The sequence below is a fragment of the Jaculus jaculus genome, chromosome 4 (assembly GCF_020740685.1).
Source record: "Jaculus jaculus isolate mJacJac1 chromosome 4, mJacJac1.mat.Y.cur, whole genome shotgun sequence".
NCBI lineage: Eukaryota > Metazoa > Chordata > Mammalia > Rodentia > Dipodidae > Jaculus > Jaculus jaculus.
The window spans coordinates 87,864,726-87,888,856 of NC_059105.1; the positions used below are offsets into that span (position 1 = coordinate 87,864,726).

General features: G+C 44.3%; 1 protein-coding gene across 8 annotated transcripts in view; it reads right to left on the reverse strand.

Moving 5' to 3' along the window:
* The window catches only part of Fmnl2 (formin like 2), a 323,333-nt gene extending 303,924 nt beyond the window's left edge, over positions 1–19,409 (reverse strand). For all 8 annotated transcript variants that reach the window (XM_045147180.1, XM_045147184.1, XM_045147176.1 and 5 more), the window contains exon 1: positions 19,193–19,409. In XM_045147180.1, coding sequence (XP_045003115.1) covers positions 19,193–19,309 — 117 coding nt within the window. In that variant the 5' untranslated portion in view covers positions 19,310–19,409. The remainder of the gene's footprint in view (positions 1–19,192) is intronic.
* Between the last annotated feature and the right edge of the window lie 4,722 nt (positions 19,410–24,131).

Here is a 24,131-nt window from a genome sequence, read left to right on the forward strand (position 1 = left end):
ACCACCGTCACAGAGATGGAAAGCCCAAGGCAGAAAGTGATCTAAAAGTTATAGCAATGAATCTAGGCATGGTAATTCATGCCTATAAGCTCAGCAATAAGGGATATTTAGGCAGAAAGATCACAAGTTCAACTACAAACTGAGTTCCAAGATAGCCTGGCTTACAGAGTGAGACCCTATGTCCAAAAATACCACCAAAGTTACAGAAACAATTACCAGCACAGTTAAAACTCCAATCTGACTCTCCTGCACTCACTCTGTTGTTCTCGTTGCTCTGATCTGCCCCTTTAGAGTACAGTTAACACCAAGAGCTCTACACCAGAATGTATCAAAGAATGTGTTTAATTTCCTTTAAAAAATGGTGTTTCCATACATATACTTTTTCTAGGGAAAAGAGGCTAGAGAGTCATTATTAACATGCTTGCTACACACCGCCCTCTTCCCAACACACTCTGAGTCCTAAATCTTCACTACTTCTTCACAGTCAAAAAATTCAAAAAGCAAAATGTTTCCTATTTTAGCATAACCACAAAGCAAAAGCCACTGGCAAACATAAGCCCTATAACGTAGTCTTATGAATGAATCTAAAGGGTAGAAATGTCTCCAACACAGCTGCATATGTAATAGTATACTCCTATAGTGTGTGACGCATTGTAGGGGTTGATTATACAGTTTAGCTTTCCTAACTAAAAAAAAGTCAACATATTCTGAAAGAACAGGAAGGAATATAAAATGCAGAATCATTCATGCAGTCAAAAAAGTTGTTTTGTCTACTTTTGTTTTGACCTTTCCTCACTTGGATTTTCATATATATATATATATCTTGTATGAGTCAAGCATAAAATGAGCTTCAGCACAGGTGGAAATCATTCTAAAAGTGCAATCCTAATTCATTCAGAATAGGACATGAGAATTCACTTTCAGAAGGTAACATGTGGATTGTTAGTAGTAAAAACCAACTGACTCAGACACGAACACATAACTGTTGGCATTCGTCCTCCTCTGAACATCTCAATGATCACACTGTGAAGCAGTGTAACACACAGGAAGAGCAATGAGGTGACGGTGGCTTTCAGAAGCCCACGGAGGCTTTGGCTGCATGTCTTTTCTGAAAGAAGAAGAAAAATTCGCAAAATGGTGTCAATTCTCTTTCACTGAGAGGTTTGTTATTGAGAGGTGTCCCCTTCCAAGCTGCATCTCCCCATACATCCACCTTTTCCCACCCTGGATCTTCATGGAGACAGCACAGCAATCGATGTGTGCTAGAGAATCAGGAAGACTGATCCAAATCCCACCCGGGCTGATTCCTGAGGACACTGTTAGAAAACCCAAGAGAAAGTACTGTGAAAGTCTTCACAATATGGTAGACAGTAACTTCTAGAAGTAACTCTCATTTGAGCAAATAAACAAGGACAAAAAGTATACACAAAATCTCTCCTTCCAAATCTACTCTGTAAACAGAGATGGGAAATAGCTAGGTATTAAACATCTCTTCTACCAAATAATAGAAGATGGACTAGACAATAGGGAATGAAGTGAAAATGGTTTTCTTTATGTCTTTCCTCTCTACCGCTTCTGGTTTCAAAAAAGGAAAAAAGAAAATAAAAATTAGTTCCACACTTCCTTCCTGAGGCGTGAGTCCCAAAGTTCCCTGAATTGTTTTTGTTACCTTAAAAAGAGACCACCTGAGGACCTGGTGAGATGGCTCAGAGGATAAGAGTGCTTGCTGTGCAAGCATCAGTTCAATCACTAGCTCCCGCATAAAGATGTTGGGTATGTCGTGCACCCTTGTAAACCCAGCACTGGGCGGGGGGGGGGGGGGGGGGAGAGACAGGACGATCTCCCGGGCTCACCAGTCAGCCAACATAACCAAAAAACAATGTGAGCTTTACAAGATAAGTGGGAGATCCTGTGTCAAGAAAATAAGGTGGAAGAACAATAGAGAAGGATACCTGACATCCTCCTCTGGCCAACTTACACATGCACACAGGCTGCATGCATCTGCACACACTCACTGATGCACACATGTATTCGGCCTTATTTCTATCAAGTGATCAATACGAGTCACTCAATATGCAAGTCCACGTTTCGTGTTGTTTAAAATCTTACTTGAATGGTAGATTCATTCACATTGAACTCATGCCCACTCATCTCTTCTCTATAAAGCATACCACAGCCTTGTTGCCCTTAGGAACACTATGCAGAATCTCAACATTATGCTCAGGGTACACTTTACAAAGGAAAATCATCAAAAAAGCATGAAAATGCTAAAAGCACAGCACTAAACTGAGTGAAAAGATTAACAGTGTAAAAAATGCAAGTTGACACAAGACAGTCATGTGCTCAGTCTCAGCTAAGCAGACACATCAAGTGACTCACACTTTTCACTACTGTGAAAAGTCTATGGACACTTAACTACTGTCCTGGTTTGTGGGTTACAAACAGGCAAATTCACAAATCCAAAACCCCAAACACTGAGGATCAACTGCAAAGCCATGATTCAAAAGCAAACTGACCTAAAGCTACATGTATCTACATGAACACTTCTCAAATGTACCAAAATTCAAAAAGTATACACAGATGCTATCATGTCTACAAACTCACATGAGCACAGGAAGGACATATGGAACTTAAAAGGACAGGAAGAAATGAGGTTTGGGAGCTTGGCTGGATCTATAAGATTTTACTTCTACTGGTATGTAGGTATTTTGTCCTACTATTCTGTGTCCTGTTTCAATTATTTCATCAAAAATAGACCCATTTTTAGGCCAGGAATAGTAGTACATGTCTATGATCCATGCATTTGGGAGGTGGAGGCAGGAGAATCAGGAGGTCAAGGTCATCCTCAGTTATAGGATGAATTGAGGCCAGTCAGATCTACTAACAAGTTCCAGGTCAGCTGGAGGTACACAGCAAATCCTCTCTCAAAAAATAAAAAATAAATATAATCTAGCCACTAGGATTACTTCTCAGTAGCCTACAGCACAAACCTTCGTGGCACTTACAGCACTAAACTGTGCATAAGGAGAGTTCTTTGTGAAATTACAGTACACATTTAACAGCATGATAGACTGACTATTACAGGGCTCTGTTTACACAGAAGGACCAAATGCCTGGAAGAGAGAGAGATGAAAAGGAAAGAGACAAAGGGTCAGGTTTTCATTTCTGGATGCGCCCTGTGTATCTGCTGTCCTTTGAAGTCAATGGGAGTTTCTTCGGGGTGGGGGTGGGGGAGCAGCATAGGGCACAGAGCAGAGCGACTCAAAGGGAGCTTAATGCTGGGACATGACAACCACCTAAACCTGAATAAAGTATTTCTAAAACAGGAGAAGGCTCTTGATACAACTAACAGCAGGACATTCCTATAGCTGAACACGGGATAACACGGCAAGGACGTTTTCACTGGGGTGCAGCAGTGGTTTCCCTAGGGCAGTGAAAAAGATCATCTAACTCCCAATTCTGTTTTTGCCCAAAGGCAAAAAAAAGTGTTTGTGATACTGCTATGTTTCATTTATAATTCTCTTCTTTGTTCCCTTTTGGCAGTTACCCTCCTGAGCATTAGGGTAAAGTCTAGCACGCCGCCAAATATACCAGCATGGTGATTGATGTGTGATTCAAAAAAGCTGTCAAAATGAACACTCCAAAAGGCATGAGTCATAGGCTGGGCCAGGCATGCTAATATTTTTGTACCATATTATAATCCTTTTCATCTGGACCTTCTTAGAGTTGGTTTATTATGTCCTTTCATGTAATTCTAAGCTGATGGAGGCCTATAGTAAATGGCACAAAGAGGTTGACAGATTGGATTCATACCTTCATTACTAAAATCCAAAAAGTAAGGTTATTTGATATGGAAATAGGGCATATACCAAAAAAAAAAAATGTACACAGCTTCAGCCCACACAATTTAAGAAACCTCACAAGTCTGTGTGCACACATAACCTATCTCACAGTCTACCAACAGTGCTAAAAGATATTCTGTTATCTCACTAACTGTAAAAAGTAGACTGCAGGCTGGAGACAGGACTCAGTGGTTAAGGAACTTCCCTACAGAGCCTAAGCACTGGAGTTCAATTTCCCAGTACCCATGTAAAGCCAGATGCACAAAGTGGTGCATGTATTTGAAGTTCGTTTGTAGTGGCTAGAAGCCTTGGCACACCCATTTTCTCTGTCCATCTCTCTTCTATCTCTGCTTGCAAATAATTTTTTTTTTTTTTTTACAGAAAGTGGATTGCCACTATAAAATTTAAGGTAGAAATGGCATTTATCAGGTAAGTATGACTGAACCTAGGGCTTTGTGCAGACTAGGCAAGCATCCTGCCAACTAAGCTACACCCTGAGTCACACCAAGCCTTGTTTTAAGTGACCAGGCAAAAGTTCTCATACGTGGCCAAATGCCAAACCAGAAATCTTACAAATAAACTATTAAAATAGCAAGCTTCCTAGTCAAAGTGAGTGGCCATGTACCCAGCTTCTGACATAGATAACTTAAGGAGCAGGCCACAGCCGATTACATCCTGAGGTCAAATCCCCTCCCTCATGAAAGGCTGTTCCTGGAATGAGTACTTTTACCACATTCTTCCAAGTTGTTTTCACAGAAACACACACACATACACATCCAAGAGCTTTAAGTATTCAGGCATAAAGAAAATTCACTTTATATATTATATACTGAAGCTTTACGCCAAATCCATCATCTATATCATCTTAAAATGCCATAAAACTTTACCCTCAGCATGTCCTTCTACAGCACAGGGCGCAGACATATATAGTAAATGCTTTTACAAAATCCCCTCATTTCCACTTTCACGCCTCTCTTCCACTAAACAGTCAACACCTTCAAGGTAAGACAGTGCTTTAGTACCTAAGTGTCCCAGGATGTTAATTTCTTGTTGGATGCAAGTCCCAAAACAGAACTGGCTTGAATGAAGAAATGAATGAACAAACGAACGAATGAGTGAGATTACATGGAATGTAAAGGGGAAAATAAGCAATCCACAACATAAGGCCCATTAATAGAATAACAGCTGTTCTCACAAGGAAGTCCAAGTCTACTGGCTATCATTGGGGGCTGAGCAAAAGGCTTGCTACTTAGCTCTCAAGCTGTAACAACAGCCATTTTACCAGGTCATTTACAAAAACAAAGGTTCAGAGACAGTTGTCAGAAAGAGCCTTGTACATGCCGACAGAGGACAACTGTTGCTAGAAAGCCAGTTTGATCACAAGCTTATTTGGTCTTTACTATTTCAACAGTGGACAGTGGCTTATTCAGCCTGTTCTCAGATCATTTTTCATTATATATGGAGGACATATAGTTATTGTTAGTTCAGGACATATATAATAGGATAATATAGGCTGAAAAGATGTCCAACTTACCATCACAAGAATTTAGATTTTTAAGCATTTTTAAACAAAGTTTATACTTTGTTTTATATAACTTTTTATACTTGGGAGTCAAAATAGTATATTAGGAACATAGCTATCAAAGTAACAAATTTAGAATTTTAGCTGACCTCCAATACCAACATATATCCTCAAGTAAGTGCCTCAGCTTCCCTAATCCTAGTTTCTCACATTTGAAACTGGAATGGTATGAGCCTTTCAGGTTTCCTAAGCTTCCTTTCATGTTTACTTAAATGAGCAAAGAAGGACACAGGCTAGGGTGGTAGCTGAGTAGTAAAGCCTGTGGTATTGGAGATCCCTGATCCGACCACCATACAACAAGCACTCACACAAATTAACAGCGCACATATGCAAGGCTTGGTGGCCCACACATATATATCCTGGCTCTCATAAGACTGAGGCAGCAAGATCCCAAGTTCCAGCCTAGAGTACACATAGCAAGACTTCCATCTCAAAAACTCATCACTGGATTACACATCACACAAATTTAACCAGAGACAGAACCGTGAGTACAAGAAATGGCTGTCAGGACAGGCAAAGTGACAGCAGGTTTCCAGGCCTCCATTTGAGGTGTTCCACGCAGGCTCAAAGGACTGAGTACATCCCACAGGCCATTCCTACATCACTTCCAGGACTCCTGAGCCAGCGGGGGGCAGAAACAGATCACAGCCCAGCGATTTCTGCCAGAAGGCTGTTCCATGACTCCAGAGCTTGTGCTCCTCGTCACACCTTTCTCAGTGGAGTTGACAGGAATGACACCACCTTCCATTGCCCTATTCTGCTGTCACCCTTGCACTTTGCAGCATCTCAATAGTCCCACTTACTTATCTTTGCACCCTTCCTGGTCTGGCTGCGCCACCCCCTCCACTAAACCGTAGAGCCTGAGGACAACCCAGCAGCTCGCCTTCCTCAGCACCCTTCAGGGCCAGCAGCCTGGCACACAGTAAGGGCTCAAGAAATCATTCTGACTGTCAGATTACAGCACTGGCCTTCGGTAAGTAGTATCTAATAAGAAAATACACCATGCAGAATTTAAAATGTAGCATGTAAGAGGCTGAGGAGGTGGGTCAGTGGTTAAAGGTGATTGTCAGCAATACCTTTTGGCCCAGGTTCAATTCCCCAGTACTCATGTGTAGCCAGATGCACAAAGTGGTGCATGCATATGGAGTTTGTCTGGCACACCCATTCTCATCCCCCCCCCTCGCTCTCTTTACTCTGCTCACAAATAAAAACATTTAAAAATAAGTAAGATAGAGATGGAAAGATAGCTTAGTGGTTAAGACACTTGCCTGAGAAGCCTAAGGACCCAGGTTCGACTCCCCAAAACACATGTAAACCAGTGGCACAAGGTGACGCATGTGCACAGGTGGCACATGAACACATGATGGCACAAAGGTATGGAGTTTGTTTTCAGTGACTAAGGCTCTGGTGCGCCAAGTCTTTCTCTCTCTTTCCCTGTCTGTCTGTCTCTGTCTCTCGCTCGCTCGCTCTCACTCTCATAAATAAAATAAAATGGAGCATGGCCCTCAATAGGACTAAGCTGGACTCCCAGAAGCCTTCTCCCTGCTTCCTATTTCAAGGAAGATTTTTCCAAACACCCAAATCCTACACGGCACCTTCTCTCTGAATGCTTAGGGCACAATCCACCTGCAACTTCACTGATTATCAAGATCTCTCAGGGGCTTTTGTCGTCTGTCTTCCCAGCCACATCCTAAACCCCTTTAGATCAAGATTGGATTGAGCCACGTCATATAAGCTACACTCTGCAAACAATACAGAATTAATGAATTTAGTTCAAATGGCAGAAACAGGGAACAATCAAAAAAAAAAGTGAACAAGCATAGAGTTAGTAACATTTAAGTTTATTTGGAGGAGAAGCAGGTTATCTCATCAGATTGGCCTGGGTTCAAATCCTGCCTCTATTATTTGACAGCAGCCACTCTATCACTCTGAGCCCTACTGAGTCTCACTACTGACAGGAACAGAACGCCTCTCCACAGCACCAGCCACTATGCTCAAAGCACGCGAAAGAACGTGAGGAAGATCAGAGACTACACCGTGTATAGCAGAAAGCTCCCTGGAGTTCTGGTACAAAAAAAAGGATGACAAACTTGACCACTTCCTCGTAGAACTCATCCTCCTGCCCCATCTGCCTCTTTCCTTGAAATCCCATAGAATCCTAGCAGCAAGGTGCTGAAATGCCAAAATAGGGGATGTTGCTCATTTAAACTTTCTTTCAATAAAAGCATCAGGAAGGGCATGTTACTCTGAGAAAGCCCGTTACCACTGTAGTAGCTACCCCTTGACAACAGTGTGTTACAGCAAACCATATTTGAGCTAATGAGTGACACACCACCGATTTTCTCCACCCATGTCTACTGCCCTCCTCCTCTCCTCCTTCCTCATTCATGTCTTCCATAGAGTCAAGTGGAGCTTGATGTCAATTTGTAATCTCGTAGCATGGGAATACCAAGGTGAATAAGCCCCTATAACCAAGTACCGTTTCAACACAAAGTCAAGTTGTATGCAAATTAACTGTCAGTCCAATGTGGTCTGTTAAATAGGTTCAGAGGCAGCTTCTCCAATTCTCCGTCCTCCCTCAACAGGCAGAGTTCTCTAGTCAACAGCAGTGACCTGCTGGGATCTTCCCTGGGCCTGACCCAGTGCTGGAAAAGCAGCTGCCTGGACCTGGCCTTTCAGAAGCCCAGAGTGCAAAGTGGCTGATAAAACAACCATGTAAACAGGTGCCAGGGAACATGAAGAGTAGCTACAAAGCTACTCACACAAGCAGCTCGTCATGGTGCAGCCACACCTCGCAGGGGCGATATTTAATCAAGTGCTTTGTGAGCAAGAGCTGATTCATACAGTAAGGAGATCAAAGCAAAGGGAGCTGGTTCCCCCACCTTTCCCAAGCTGACATGAGCCTGGAAGGACACTTGGAAAGGGTGGGGTTTCAGAGGAACTTGAAGACTGGATCTACTTTCTTATTTTTTTTTTTAATTTATTTATTTGAGAATGACAGACAGAGAAAGAGGCAGAGAGAGAGAGAGAGAAAGAATGGGTGTGCCAGAGCTTCCAGCCACTGCAAACGAACTCCAGATGCGTGCACCCCCTTGTGCATCTGGCTAGCGTGGTTACTGGGGAATCAAGCCCTGAGCCAGGGTCCTTAGGCTTCACAGGCAAGCGCTTAACCACTAAGCCATCTCTCCAGCCCCTGGATCTACTTTCAATAAGCAGAGAAGCCCAGGGAGAATAAATCCCTGTGAGGAAAGATGTAGAGGGAAAAGGACAGACCTGTTCTGGGGTCAGAGATGAAGCAAGCTAACTCTAAGACAGGGTCCTGCAAGGAATCAGGATGACACAGGTCTGTCCTAACCACAGCTGCTTAGATGAGAAGGCTGGGCAGGACACACAAGTTACAGAGTACCCTAAGGAAGGGAAACCATTAACAAATTGAAGGAGTCCTTGGATTAGATGCAAATTAACTGGGGCTTTAGTGGGAAAACTCTGCAAGATGAAGCTCACAGTCAGATCTTTTCATATTCCAAGAGCCATAGGCAATGACAGTCAAACCAAAGGTAAGAACTATTGCTTCGGAGGGAAAACATAAATCTGTCTCTGCAAGTGTCCGATTTCAGGAACTGATGCCCCAAACTGCAAATGCTTATTTCCACTTGGGAATCCTCCCCATTCATGCACAGTGTCTTCTCATTACTACAAAAAATGGATAGCAGTCACATGCACACCCCACTAAAGGGATCAGAAATGCCTAACAACAGGAAGGCGTGATTTCATTGCCTACTTCCACTAAGGAAATCTGTCAAAGGAAGTGGTGGAAAACTTACGGTTACAGGCATTTAGAACCAGACCACAAGGCACAATCTTGTGGCCAACTCTCCTCCACCTCAGAGTGACCACTAGGAAAGGAGGCCCAGGTGAGTGGCTGTGGCTGGGGAGACAGGGAACCAAGCCAAAGTACATTTGAGGAGCTGGGAAGACATCAACCTGTCCTGAGGGTTGCTTACAATTGTGGGTTCAATTTAAAAGATTTTTTTTAACTGGATAACTAGGCAATACTCCAAACAACAAAAACAAATCATTTTTTAATTTTTCTTCATTAATAGAAAAACTAGAGGGAACCAACCTTGGGATGCCTGATAATCACTGGTTAGAGAGAGAGAAAAAAAAAAAAAAAAACAGGCATCTAACATTAAAGAATTACTTCACAGTTATATTAGTGGATGGCACTGTGTAGCTTACACAATCTGCCCTCGGCCCTCCGTTCTGAACCAAGGCCACTGAGTCTTGGGCACCGGCGGTGGACAAACAGGAAGCAGTTGTCAAGTCAGTCAGTGGTACCAAGCAGAGGCAACAGCAGGACCCAAGTGGACCCTATATCCAAGCAGGGAGCTCCCCAAACTGGGCAGGCCTGTGCCCAGCACGCTCCTGGAGTTTGCCAGAGAGGTCACAGAGTTCTGATTTGTTCCTCACACTGAAGAAGCTAACATGGAGTTCCTTGTCCTCATCTGGACTGAAGATCCTGTGGTGGGTCTGCCCTGGCTGTGTGGAGGATCTGTCCTCTGGCACAGGACCTCTTCCTCTTGCCTTAAAGGAAATTTAGATGCCGATTCCGTTTGTGTTAAGGGACGGTTTTTGAGTGTTCCTATGCTTCTTCGTAGCTAACAGTTTTTAGATCCACACTTGACAGGACTGTGACTGGCAGCTTGCAGGTCTTCCGAGAATAACATTGTTTTAATGTTCCAATCAGCTACAAATACAATAACTTTATGGGTGTTTAAAAAATGATTACTTCATTAAAATGAGGATTATAAACTGGTAAAGTCGCAGATGATCTAGAGATTTCAAAACCAAACTGCTTTCCAAAACGTACCTTGAGACGCGGGCGTCCTACCATGACAGTACACCACAGGCACAAGCTGAAGGGTTCCCCAAGCCAAGGAGGCCTCACAGCTCTGCGCATTCTCTCAAACCATCACTCAGTGGCCCAGTGAGTGGGCAACAGAATGCCTCTACTTCCTGTGTGCTGAGATTACAGACATGTCCCACAATACGTAGTTTACACGGTTCTTGGAGTCAAACCCAGGACTTTATGAATTTGAGGCAAGGACTCTACCAACTAAGCTACATCCCCAGCTCTCATTTGCTTTAATTGAACCATTTATTCCCTTTTGGTGTAGAAAGAAGCATTATAATAATTATAATAACTGGTTACAGCATGATTTGTAAGTTTTTAGGATAACCAGGTCATGGGCACCATCAAGCACCCAGAAGTCAATCTTCCTGAGAGATCAGGGTCTACACTCCTGGAACATTCCAGCTTCTGTGATCATGGGAGAGAGACTCAAAATTTCACCAGAACTGCTTTAGCAAAAGAGGAAGACTGAGGTTACATGTGAACATGTATTCTTTATGCTATCATAACATTCAGTTTCTCCGGTGATTCCAATGCTCCCAAAAGGTTTTATCTGTGAAATCTAGGGAACCGAGATTCAGAAGTGATGAATCAGTTGATCAGCTTATATAGCTGAGTTTCAGTTGTGCCTCTTGGAGTTAATATGCCCAGCTCTGGTTTGAGTGAGACTTTCTTTTTTGGTGACAGTGGGTGTCTTGACTAAGTGATGCTCATTATTCCCACAGACTTCTCCTTGGTTGAACTAGGAGGCCAGTTCAGTCAGTCCTGCTGTAGTGGGACCAGGCGTAATCCCAGCACTCAGAAGGTGGAGGCAGGAGCAGAAATTCAAGGCCCTCCTTGGCTACCTCAAAGTTTGAAGCCAGTCTGGGATATAAGAGATCCTGCCTCAAAGACAAAATTAATGAATTACTTCTTCTCTTTCCACTACTGTAATTATAAAAGTCTTCTTTACCTCCCCCATCCAAATCCATACCTTTTTTATCCTGGTCCCCACTGCGAGAAAATTTTATCTGGTCATAAATCACCTACAAACATTTCCTTGAAAGGACTACATTTTTTAGAAGAAAGTGAGACAGTGATTGTGCCTAGCCTCAAAAAAATGCACATATGCTGCCCTCAAACATAAAACCACAAATGCAAAAGATTATGAATACAAGGAATGTCTATTTGCTTATGTTATATCTCATAAAGGAACTACTAGAGTCTAACACTGAGAACAATCAACTCATTCTTGACCTACCATCCTATTTATCTTTCTATTCTCAAAGCTAATTGCTTATATAAGCATGCCAATTTGCCTTGATTATAGGATTCTTAATAAATGAATGTTGTTTACATTTCACAAGTGTATTTGAATTTCACTCCAGGAAGCCAAGCTCATCAAGTCTTTGTCAGTGGTAAAACCAGAGTTCAAAGCAGAAGGCCCGCATTGAACCAACAAACAATTAGGCTTGAGAATAGAGGCCCAGGCAAAAAACAAAAACAAACCTGCAGTGCATCTATTGCATAGACTCCAGAAGTACACTGCAGAGTAACTGCTCCATCTTAATCCATGCTACAGAGAACTTTCTCTGAAGTTTCATTCTGGAAATCTCTTGGTCATTTGTTTTTATTTATTTATTATAGTTTTTCGAGGTAGGGTCTCACTCTAGTCCAGGCTGACCTGGAATTCACTGTGTAGTCAGTCTCAGGGATTCTCCTACTTCTGCCTCCCAGAGTGCTGGGATTCAAAGTGTGCACCAGCACCCCCGGCTCATGGTCATTTCTTTAGCAGTTACCTTATGCCTATCATTCAACAGGATTTCATTCTCCTGTTTTCCTCATCTTGCTGCTTTTCAATGAATCAACTTACTTTAGGGTTTTTTTTTTTCTTACTCTTCTCCATGTTTCCTAATTTCCTCATTCATTATTTCCTAGTACACTCATCTTTTTTCACTGGTTTTAACTCTTGCTTGGTCTTTGAGTAAAAGAGAAAAGAAGGAAACTCCTTCAGCACAGTGACTCTCAACTTGAGCGGCACGTTCAATTCCAGGGACTGAAAAATTGTGATTCCCGCATCACACACAAAATCCACTAAGATTTCTGCAAGTGAGATCCACACGTGAGCACCTTCTGAGGCTCCCTGGGTGATACTGATGCATAGCAAAGCTTGCAAAAATATAGCTAATTTGTCCTAGAAACTGTAACACTCGGGAGAAGGTGCCCACCTTTGAGGATCAGTGCTCAGGCATTTGGTTTTGTTTTTCCTCAGTGTGATTTGTAAGCATCAAATACCATGAGACTCCCATACTGGGACTTGGCATCTCCATATCTAGGGATTCCCAGACTCGCTGACCCACATCTATAGCTTTAGGTGAATCAGTCCATGAGACAACTCTCCAGTTGCCACCTGGACAGTGTTTCTAAACTGTATCATGCCAGTTAGAAACTACATTGTGCCTGGCATCATGCTGAGAAAAAAAAAAAAAAAAAGTCCTGGACAAGGAGCACAGGGTGAATGGGGAAAACAGGAAGGTTCCTGTAGTATAAGCACAAAATTTTCAAGGGGAGACAAGGCATGAGCTCTCTCTGCCCATGCTGCTCAGGTAAAATGAACAATGAGATGATACATGAAATCTCTCCAGAAACCATGACCTTAAAGCTTGGGTACATGCTTCCTGTCATCTGAGGAGGTAAAGCCCTCTAAAAGAGGACCTCTGCCCAGCAACTGCAAAACTTGACCTCACCTTCCCTGCTGAGGCCTTCCAGTATTTTTCTTAAAAGGATTTGCTACTTTGTTCCTCAATCAACTCCAAGTATCAGCATTCTCTTGCAAAGGAGACAACGTATAATCTGTTTTTCTGAGAGCAGACAAGTCTTATATATCACCCAGATTGATCCTGAATACACTATGTAGCGAAGGATGACTCTGAACTCCTGCCTATATCTCTCAGTTGGATTACAAGCATGCACCACTACACCCAGTTACCCAGGACTAGAGATCAAACCCAGGGCCCTGTGCAAGCCAGGCAAGCACTCTACCAACTGAGCTGTATCTCAAGCCTGTGTTTGTTGGATCAACCAATCTTTGACATCTGTGACCTTAGTCCTTCAGGCAACAGTTCTTATAAGGTCAGCAAAAACATTTTCAATATAAAACATTTTTTCCTCCTTTGAATCCTTCCTCACTGTGTCTACAACCTGAGGTAATGACTCACCTCGAGGGGCACCTTTCAAGCCAATATAGCACTCATTATGTTCTGTCACCAGCATTTTTCACAAGTTCTCTCTGAAAATGCCAGTGAAGAACTCATTACCCATTTTTTTGAAAACTAAGCTCCAGATCTTATCCTTCCTAAGGCAATGCTCTTTGATGAATGAGAGGACACAGGCAAAAATAATGCTTCCCCATTAAAGATTTAAGAGTTCATGTAACTTTTCTCCCCAGTTTTCGTTTGTTTCCCTTGTTGAGAGCCTATCGCAGGAATCAAACATGTGCACTCATAGAACAGCCTCTGATCAATTTTATCTCAGATATCCACATGGATTTGCATAGCTCTTATTGGGAAGAGGGGTTGAAGACTGCAAGCTGAACAGAAGGGCTCAGAGAATTACAGGCCCAGGGTGACACTGTAATGGTTCAAAGTGACAACATTCCACCCCCTTTCACATTCACTTTCCCTCCCAACAGGAGAAAGGATGTAAGAAAACAAATCAGCAGCCTGTGACAGCCTCACTACACTCCCACCCATCCATCTGCTTCACAGGCCTCAGAGTGCTCTCCTTGGAAGTGATGCAAACTGGGGAATAAACTTAACTGTTCCAACTTGACCTTCCTTGTCCCTTTCACAGTAATTACATTTGAAGTGTATGCAGTCCTGTGACAGGTTGTCTCTTCCATCTGGCATGCTCCACCTAAACTTTGCAACCAAGGTATTTCAAGTTTGCCCTAAAGAGAAAAACTGCAGAGTACACATTTAGACCACATCAATTTTTAACTTCAGGACTGAAAACAGAAGAGCATACAGCATGTGCCATAAGTTTTGTTAGCTAAAGAGGAAATAGCCAATGCACTTCACTTCAGTCTCTTTTCAGAAATTCATTTTATCAAATTCAGGAGTCTTTACTGTTAGGTCCTGACCCAGTTTCAGGTTGAGAAGGCATAATGAAGGAGGAAGCCAGGAAAAGGGGGAAGAACAGAGATCCAAATCTGGTTAAAATCCCCGGTCAGTTACTTAATAACTGCATGACTTCAGGCAACTTAGGTAATAGTTATGCATGGGTAATGCTGCTGATAGCTGGAGTGACTGTAGGATCAAGTGAGAGCATGTTAGCACAGGGCATATTCCATAGTACGCAAAGTGTTCACTCTTTCCCAAGGCAAAGGAACTGCATTCATTCTCAGGATGGGGAAGATGACTCAAATCAGTCCCTTACTAAAGAAGTTCCCAACAGCAAACATAAGGTTGCCCTAAACCATTACTTCCCAATCTTTTTGTATCGGCATACAAAGCAGTCTTATATCTGATATTAAACAGAGTTGCAGCAACTATGTCAGAAGACAAAATTATTCTTTCCTCTGAAGTTAAAAGAAAAAAAAAAAAAAGCTTTCAGAAACTCCACAACGAAGTCATTGAAGGACTCACATTTTATGCTGTAAACAGTGACTCAAAGCCAAAAGTGAATGAAGAATACTATGTAGCAGCCAATGTAAAACAGGAATTCTTGGGCCAAAGACCATCACTATTTGCAACATCCACTACAAGTCACTTTCATAACATCACCTTTGAAAATAAGATCATGGAAAGATGTCATGTGCCTGACCCCAGTGACTAGATAATGCTTCATAAATACAACAGAGGACCATGTGGATATGGAATCAGGTGTGGGACCAAACAGAGAGAGTGTGTGTGTGAGTGTAACAAGAACAAGGACTGAAGTAGATGACTGACTTTGTAATATATGACACTTTCAATGAAGAATATAGCAGAAACATACACATGTGGGTTCACATGTACATACACACAAAGGCATATATTTCTTTATAGTTCTACCAGAAGGGCACATACAAAGATGCAAATGGTTAAATGTTTATGCTAACTCAGTATCTTTCTCAAATGTTTGCAATTACTATGACAGTAATTCTGAATATTAGCTGGGGGGGGGGTCTTTACAAGGATTTCTACAGTGTGGAACCAATTTTTACCCCTACTATTTGAGTAACTTCAATATCTACCCTCCACTGATCTTCACGCAATAGCCTCTGCCCTCTCCTCTCTCTCAAGACATTGGTTCTTAAATGCATACAGCTTAGCCCACACATGCTGATGGGTGGAAGCAGCAGTCATTGAGTCACAGAGTTCCTAACAAGAAATAAGATGGAATTCTATCACTTTTTTATTTACTCCTCCAAAGGTTTTTAATGGTGTAGGGCAGAAGTTTGGGAGGAATTGTTTTTCTAGCCTGAAGCAGCTTGTTAATTATTGATGTAAGTCATATACACAATAAAGTGCTTGCATATTTTTCTGAACAGTATTACTACCTAGTTTTCATCCCCAACCCCATATGCAATCTTTATTACACATAAAAGTAAGGAGCTTGGGCTGGAGAGATGGCTCAATGGTTAAGGAGGTTGTCTGCAAAGCCTGACAGCCTGGGTTCCATTACCCAGTGCCCACATAAAGCCAGATGAACAGAGCAGGGCAAACATCTGGAGTTTGCAGTAGCAAGAGGCCCTTACATATCCATTCATTCTTTATCTTCCTCTCCTTGCAAATAAATAAATAAAAATATTTTAAAATGGCCAGGTATGGCGGTGCACGCCTTTAATCCTAACACTGGAAGGCAGAGGAAGGAGGATCACTGCAAGTTCAAGGCCACCCTGAGACTCCATAGTGAGTTCCAGGTCAGCCTGGGCTAGAGTGAGACCCTACCACGAAAAACAAAAAAATAAATAAAAATAACAAATAAATGAAAATGAGCTGGGAAGATGGTTTAGCAGATTACAACACTTGCTGCACAAAAACAAGGACCTGAGTTTGATCCTCAGCACCCAGGGACTGGAGAGATGGCTCAGTGGTTAAGGCACTTACCTGCAAAGCCTAACGACATGAGTTCAATTCCCCAGTGCCCACATGAAGCCAGAGGCACAAGGTAGCGCATGCAACTGGAATTCATTTGCAGTGGCTGGAGGCCCTAGCGCCCCTGTTCTCTCTTCTCTCCCTCCCTCTTCCTCCCCCCACATGTACATAAATAAATAAATAAAATAAAAAAGCCAGGCATGGCCACATATGCCTGTAACTCCAGTGTGAGAGAAGCAGAGACACAGGATCACTGTGGTCCTGATCAGCCAGTCTGTCTGTCCACCAACTATGGTAGCACTCACAATGCCAGCAATCAGGAGGCTGAAGTAGAAGGATAGAAAGTGTGAGGCTAGCTTGGGCTACATATAGCGAGAGCAACACAAAGCAGAGGAAGAAAACTGCCATCAGTAATGCCAAAGTGATTCCCATTCCTTAAGGGTTCAGAAGTCCTCTCACAGATATATACTTTAAAATCGACCACTAACATGCATCCTTCAAGCTTAAGCTTGATTCTGATTTTACAAGCAACTCATGAAGACTAACAAGAAAAACAAAGTTGAGAAAACTGGGTAAATCTCAGGAAAAAGGGAAAAAGGGGTACCAGAGAAATCAACACGTGGTACTAGGTAATTCAAGAGGGTGTCCTTTGGGCTCATAGATCTCTCAACAACAACTGAAGTTCAGACGAGTGTGTAGACATCAAAGGCCAATGTGAGTCCCTAGCATAAGGGTCTCTAAGCAGAGTTTAGTCTTGATTTCAAAGAAGTCAGCATGTTATTTTTTTGGGGGGGGGGTGTTTTGTTTTGGTTTTTCTGTTTGAGAAACTAAGACTACTGCAAACAATTTGCAAAAGAACTATATCCAGTAATTGTGTGACACACAGTAGAGGCAAAATAGCCATAACAAACAACCCCCACCCCAAACAGCCTGTGATGGCCAAATGCTAAAGTCTTCAGGCTAAATTTGTGACCTGCTAGACTTAATGGGAGCAAAAATCCACCATGTTAATGAAGCGACATTATTTTCCTAAAGATTAATTCATACCATGTGTTATTAATCAGCAGGGTAACTGAAAGCTCATGCAAAAAAATGTTCTCCCAGTTGAGCAGAACTTAATTGCGTTATTGTTATTATTATGGCTGCTGCACCAGCTTTCCTGAGTCATTGGCTCCCCCACCCCAAGCACTCAGACACACACACACTGCACCTCAGCATGGAGGGGAAACCAGAAAGCCAGGCTAGGAGGTGAGAGCCATATGTCTCATAGGAAACGTTGGGGGGGGGGGGTTTGTTTCTTTTGAAGAAACACGTTTGTCTCAGGGAAACAGGTCAAGTATGCACCAGGCTGCCTTGAGAAGTAATTAAGCGAGGCAGTTTCATTTCACAGTGTCCCATCTTGCACAACGTGGGAGCAGCTGTGGGAGATCACAGAGGATACAAAGCAATACAGGCGATCTCATCTATCTCCCCCACGGAAACACCAGTTTTCCATGGGGCCTGAAAAATCTGTTGCCTCTGTTCTCCAGGACTGCTAAAAGCTAACCTGCCTTCCAGGACACATTCCCATGCCAAAGGAGCCCCTTTGAGAGGCTTGAAGGAGGACAGCTTCGACGTTCCAGACAACGTACGAACCTCAGAAAACCAACTCTTGACCCAGGACTTGAGTCCTTTCCCAAAGTTGATAGGTTGTCAATAATCTCGCAGGTAGACTAAAGCTGACTGCCTCCATCACAAATCCCTTGTCCGGTGCCGGAAAAGCGGGGGCTAAGAGCAACACGTCTAGTCTTTCCCGGTTCCCTCCCGACATCCCTTGAGAGGCTGGGATTCTGAATTGAAAACCTGGGCACCAGCTGCAGTCGAGATGCTAGGTAGAGCACGGCAGAAGGCATCACGCCTCCCTGAGTTCGCACAGCACTGCACGCTGGTTGGAAAGGGCACAGAAACTTCGTCCCAAGAAGGAAAGGGAGACAAGTCTTCAGGATCTTTGATTTGAGAAGCTGAGAGATGCGGAATGCGGGAGGGAACCCAAGGACTTGGCTAGAGGGAACGGAGGTCACCGTGTAGTCAGGACAGCTCTAAACACGCTCCCGCAAAACTGCACATTTTTGTGGTTTAAGATTTAAGACCAAAAGGAACAGACTTAAGGTTTCCCCGCCAGGGCACTTCTCCCCGGCTTGGGCGTCAGATGCCTGGTCTTTGCTTGGGGCCCGGGGCGCCTCTCTGCCGCGGTTCGGGGGAGCTCCCACACGGCTGAGCGCGACGTCCCCCTCCAAGTTCGCCAGGGCTCACCGCCCCGCGCCGCGCAGCGCCTGCGGCCACCTGCGCCCGCCGGCCGCCACCACCAACCACCCCCCTCCGCAGGCCTGGGGCTGGGCGCCCAAGGGACGGTCCGAAGGGGCTCGGGCTTTACGGCTTTTTTTTTTTTTTTTTTTAACAAAAAGCCTTAGCTGCTCGTCGCTCCCTCTTCCCCAGCCACCTTCTTCCCTGCACCTCCCGGGCACACGCGCTACGAGCTGCCTCTACCGCCAGACAATGGGTTCTGGGCTGGCCAGGCAGCGCGCCCCGAGCCCCCGTCTCCATCCCGGGACCCCAAGAGAGCTGAACGCGAGGGGCTCGTGGAAGGACCAAGAGAAGCAAGACGCGGACACCACAATGGGGAAGAAGCCAGAGCCTCGCCCGCGGGACAGAAGGATCGGTCCCCGCGTCGGATAAAGAGGAGGGTGCGGGCGGGGGGTCAGCTACGCCGCCAGCCCGAGCTCGGGGCCCCCCTCGCCCGGCAGCCAACGCCACTCACCAGTACGATGGCAAATCTTTCCTCCAGTTCACCTGGCTCGGGCATCGGCAGCTTCAAAGGCACGTTGTGCGCCCTGAAATCGGTCTGCTGCGAGTCCATGCTCCCGGCGTTACCCATGTCGGCTGCGCGGTGGAGCCCCGGGTGGCTCCGGACTCCGCGCGTCCGCGTCTCCAATCACCACGGCCCCGGGCGTTCGGCTGGACCGCGAGTGGACCTGCCCGGCTCCCCGCCCTCCGCCCCGCCGCACCCCGGCGACTGTGCCGCGCGCGCCGCTCCCTCCCACCCTAGCTGCGCTCCGAGCCCCGCCGGCCCCCGGCCTCCCTCATGCTCTCGGCCGCCCCAGCGCGGCCCCGGCCTCTCGGCCTCGGGAGGGGGCGTCAGGGCGCCCGGCGCCTCTCGGCATGGTGCTCCGCTGCTATACACCGCCCCCTGCCAGCAAGCGCAGCCGGCGGGCGCGCGGTCCCTCCTCCTCGGCCTCGCGCTCCGGCCGCGGCCGCCACTGACACTTGCAGCCCCGGCCAGCCACCGCGGCGCACGCTCCGACTGGACCCCGAGCAGACAAACGCGGATCCGCGCTCGCAGACACAATGCCCCCTCTCGCCCGCCCCCGCCCCCGCCCCCAGCCCGGCCCGGCTCCGCCCACCCGCCCCGCGGGCTGCCGGGACGCGTAGTTTCGGGCCGAAAGTGTCCGCAAGCAGACACCACGCGCGCCCTGGTGGGCCGCGCCGTGGTAGCATTGTCTACAGCCAAGGCCACCTGGGAGACTAGGCAGATGGCTTTTGTCACCTCTGACCTCCCTCACTCCAACAATAGAAAGACCTACCTTGCCTATGACGAATCTGACACAAGGATTGATGGGTGGGTGGATGGATGGATTTATGGATGGATGGATGGATGCTAGTTTAAGTGTTAGGAGATGGAACCTGTACGAAAGGATCTACTTGAAAAAGGACCTCTAAGGCACTGGCTGTGTCCTACTGTATAAGCTGAAAGTGGGCCCACAGGTGCTTGTTAGGGTTCTTCTAGTGTATGTTCTTTTAGAAGAGCTATTATGGAGCTGTGTTTCATGGCCAGAGTACTCCTGGTCTGGAATGCCTTCCAATAGAATAGAAAAAGAAGGGCGGGGGAGAAATGGCTTAGTAGTTAAGGCACTTGCCTGTAAAACCTAAGGACTCAGGTTGGATTCCCTAGATCCCAACTAAGCCAGATGCACAAGGTGGAAGATGTGTCTGCAGTTCGTTTGCAGTGCCTACATCAATTTTCTCTCCCTCCCTCCCTCCCTCCCTCCCTCCCTCCCTCTCTCTCCCCCATTCTTTCTCTCTCTCATAGATAAATAAAAATAAAGAAAATTTACACAACCATTTTGTATGAACTGGACATAATGGCAGAGTGGGCAAGGTTTGAGGTTAATCTTTGCACCTCTCACTCTTCCAAGAAATCTCAGACCAGCTGTTTTCACTGAAAAGATTGGGCTCAACCCTGTCCTCTGACCTTATGTATCCATTCTGAAACCTTGGAAATAGAAACAGCCTTATTTGTTACTCTAGACAGCTGCCCATCTTGTAGATTTCTGGAACATGCACCTGGCTGCTATGTGGCTGAGCTAGCAATTAGTTCCATCTTAGCTTAAAGTAGTATTTCTTCAACTTCGCTCTGTAACAGCTTGGGAGGATTTTTTTTTTTGTTAAACACCTTGAGTTCCTGGGTTACAAAATTGTCCCTAAACTGAAAACTTCAGCCTGGCAGGTGTGGGTTTGACAAGCTCCCCAATAGAATTAAATGGTAACACCCTGTTGTTGGACTGGAGAGATTCTCATTGGTTAAGGCACTTACCTGCAAAAGCTAACCACTAGGGTTCAATTCCCCAGTACCCACATAAAGCCAGGTGGCTCTGATGTGCAGCTGGGTTTATCATGCTCTTGTTTAAAGCAGATGCAGCTAGACAGGCAACCACCATGACTCAAGAACACATTTCACTTGGCTTTATAAACCCAAGACAACCAAAGCCTATTAGATGCTCAGTGACTATTAAATTAACAAGTGAATTTTACCAAAAGCAGCTAGATATATTATGTATGTCCTTTGCAGGCGTAGTACCTTAACCACTAAGCCATCCCTCCAGCCCTGCATCTCTGATTTTCAATAAAATCATAATATTCCTTTAAGAAAAAGACACCTAGACTTTTTAAAGAGGCAGTAATAAATCCAGATGAATTCTCAACAAATGTGATCTGTATTCTTGAAGTTCTGTTGTGTCAAAGTTAATGGCAAGTGTATTCTAATTGTAAGAAGCCAAAACAGAGAGGTACAGACACATTCTCCCAAACTAATGAAAATGAACGAGAAAGAAAGCAGGTAGTTCAAGCCAGGTTTCAAATCCTCAATGTAATTATTTGTGATCTCTAGACCTATATCCTGGGTCTAATTGACTCACTAAGTCAGCCCACCCAGAGAGTTGCCTGTCTGGACAGAAAGGCTGGAATTCTTTTCTGCAGTCAAGAAAGCCTTTTTATTACATGTGTGGTTCCCCCTAGCCATATTTCTGCCAGTAACCATGACCTTTTCTCCCCTTCAGTCTTATCACATCTAGTCTCTCTTGTAATCTCCTGCTTTGAAAGATGCCAAGGACATGATGTGCACATCCATGAACAAAAAGTACTTTTCTGCCCCTTCTTGGTTTGTCTCCAATATCTGGTTATCATTTGTAACTATTATTTTTAACAATAGTTCATGGGTGTGTTCATGGCCTGAACTGCAGTGATAAGTTCATTTGAATAGAAGACAATAATTAAGTACAAAGAATAAATTGAGTCAGGCGTGGTAGTGCACGCCTTTAATCCCAGCACTTGGGAGGCAGAGGCAGGAGGATAGCTGTGAGACCGAAGCCACCCTGAGACTACATAGGGAATTCCAGGTAGGCCTGGACTGGAGTGAAACCCTACCTCAAAAAAACCAAAGGAAAAAACAGAATAAATTGATGCTAATCATCATAAAATATATGCCCACTTGGGCTGTCACATAGAAATCCAAAATCACTCAGAGGTCAAATGGTAAAGATGATTTGTCGTGCATTGATTGGTACAAGAAAATTTCAGTGCCAGATGTGGGATACTTTCCAGGAAATAATTGATCATGGAGGTCACAATGCCCCCAAAACATTACAGAATTAAATTGTAAAACTCTATTGTCGGGGATAGAGAAATTGTTCAGTGGTTAAGGCACTTATCTGCAAAGCCTAATCACCCAGGTTTAATTCCCCAGTACCCACATAAAGCCAGATGTCTAAAGTGGCACATGCATCTAGAGTTCATTCACAGTGGCTGGAGGCCCTGGTGCTCCCATTCTCTCTGAGATATCTGTGTGTGTGTGTGTGTGTGTGTGTGTGTGTGTGTGTGTGTGTGTGTGTGCATTTCCTAGTGATGAAGATACCACATGCTCCCATGCTTGGCCTTCAGAATAGCTAGAGCTAAGCTGGAAGCCTCCTCTCAGTTGACTAGTGCTCATGATACTAAAAGGAGATATGTAGCCTGTTGGGGGAGAAAATTCATCAATGGTTTTAAGCAGTAGTTAAGACTTCATACCTTGTCAAGCCAACTGTGCCAACTGGTACAATAGTGGTATGTCTCTTGTTAGGGAGACCACCTGTTCTCTGATTGGCTTTGAGGCCTGCTCCATAGAAGGCAATTCATCATGCCTGGTACTGAAAACCTAGTCAGAAGCCTATCTGTGGAGGTCATAAGCCCTAGTGGGAGGGAAACAACTACTGTTGTTGTTTCATTAAATGGATATATTATGACCACCAAACTGCCCTATGAATACTTACGTTTATGCACATATATTAATGCTTCTCTCACTTTTGGTTAGAGAAGCTTCTCTTTTCAGATGGCAGTGACCACTGGGAAGATTCAAAATTCATCAAATTGCTGAGCAGAAAAGACAATGGAATGTTTAGCATGAAGTGAGACATCTCTATTATACCCTCCAAGGTTTGGGGACCACTGAAAAAGAGGTGGTGGAAAGAATGTAAGAGCCAAAGGAAGGGGAGGAGTGCTATGCAACACTCTTTCCAGACATAAAGTGGCTTTGATATTAATGACCTCACAGTGGCTGATGCTACCTCCATAAGACCTGCTTAATAGGAGGGGAAAAGACGGTGACATCAAAATAGAAGAGAGACTAGCTGGAAAGAAGGGATTCAGTGGAGGGGAATAAGGGACAAAGGAAGGTTATTATGAAGGTTATCTTATAAAAGTTTTTTAAAGCCCAGATTTATAAAACAGAAGATGTGTCCTTTTATTAGTCCATACAATGTAGGCTCATATTCCCAGGAACCGTCAGAATTCTGTAGACGATTGCTTTCTAACCAAATAAAACCTGTCAGCATATAATTATAGCTTTAAACAAGTGTGACACATTAGTAGTGAGAATCTTGTCTCCTTCCAAACCAGTTACCTTATAACAAATATTTGATTTTGGACCAACTGCTTCTTGCAATTCTAATTTTACCTCTTTGGATACCATTAAAATGTCTGCTAAGACACTCAGCAAAGATAATATCTGAATTTTGAATTGTAGGCTCCACTGATAGTTCAGAACACATTACAACAACTATGTATCAAAGGTTTTTCCTAGAACACCACAAAGTACACTACAGGTTTTTTTGTTTGTTTGTTTGTTTGTTTGTTTATTATTGTTTGGTTGGTTTTAGTTTTCAAGATAAGGTTTCACTTTAACCCAGGTTGACCTGGAATTCACTATGTAATCTCAGGTTGGCCTTGAACTCACAGCAATCCTCCTACCTCTGTGTCCCAAGTACTAGGATTAAAGGTGTACATCACCATGCCTGGATTTTTCTTTTCTTTTCTTTTTTTTTTTTCAAGGTAGAGTTTCACTCTAGCCTAGGCTAACCTGGAATTCACTATGTAGTCTCATGTAGCCT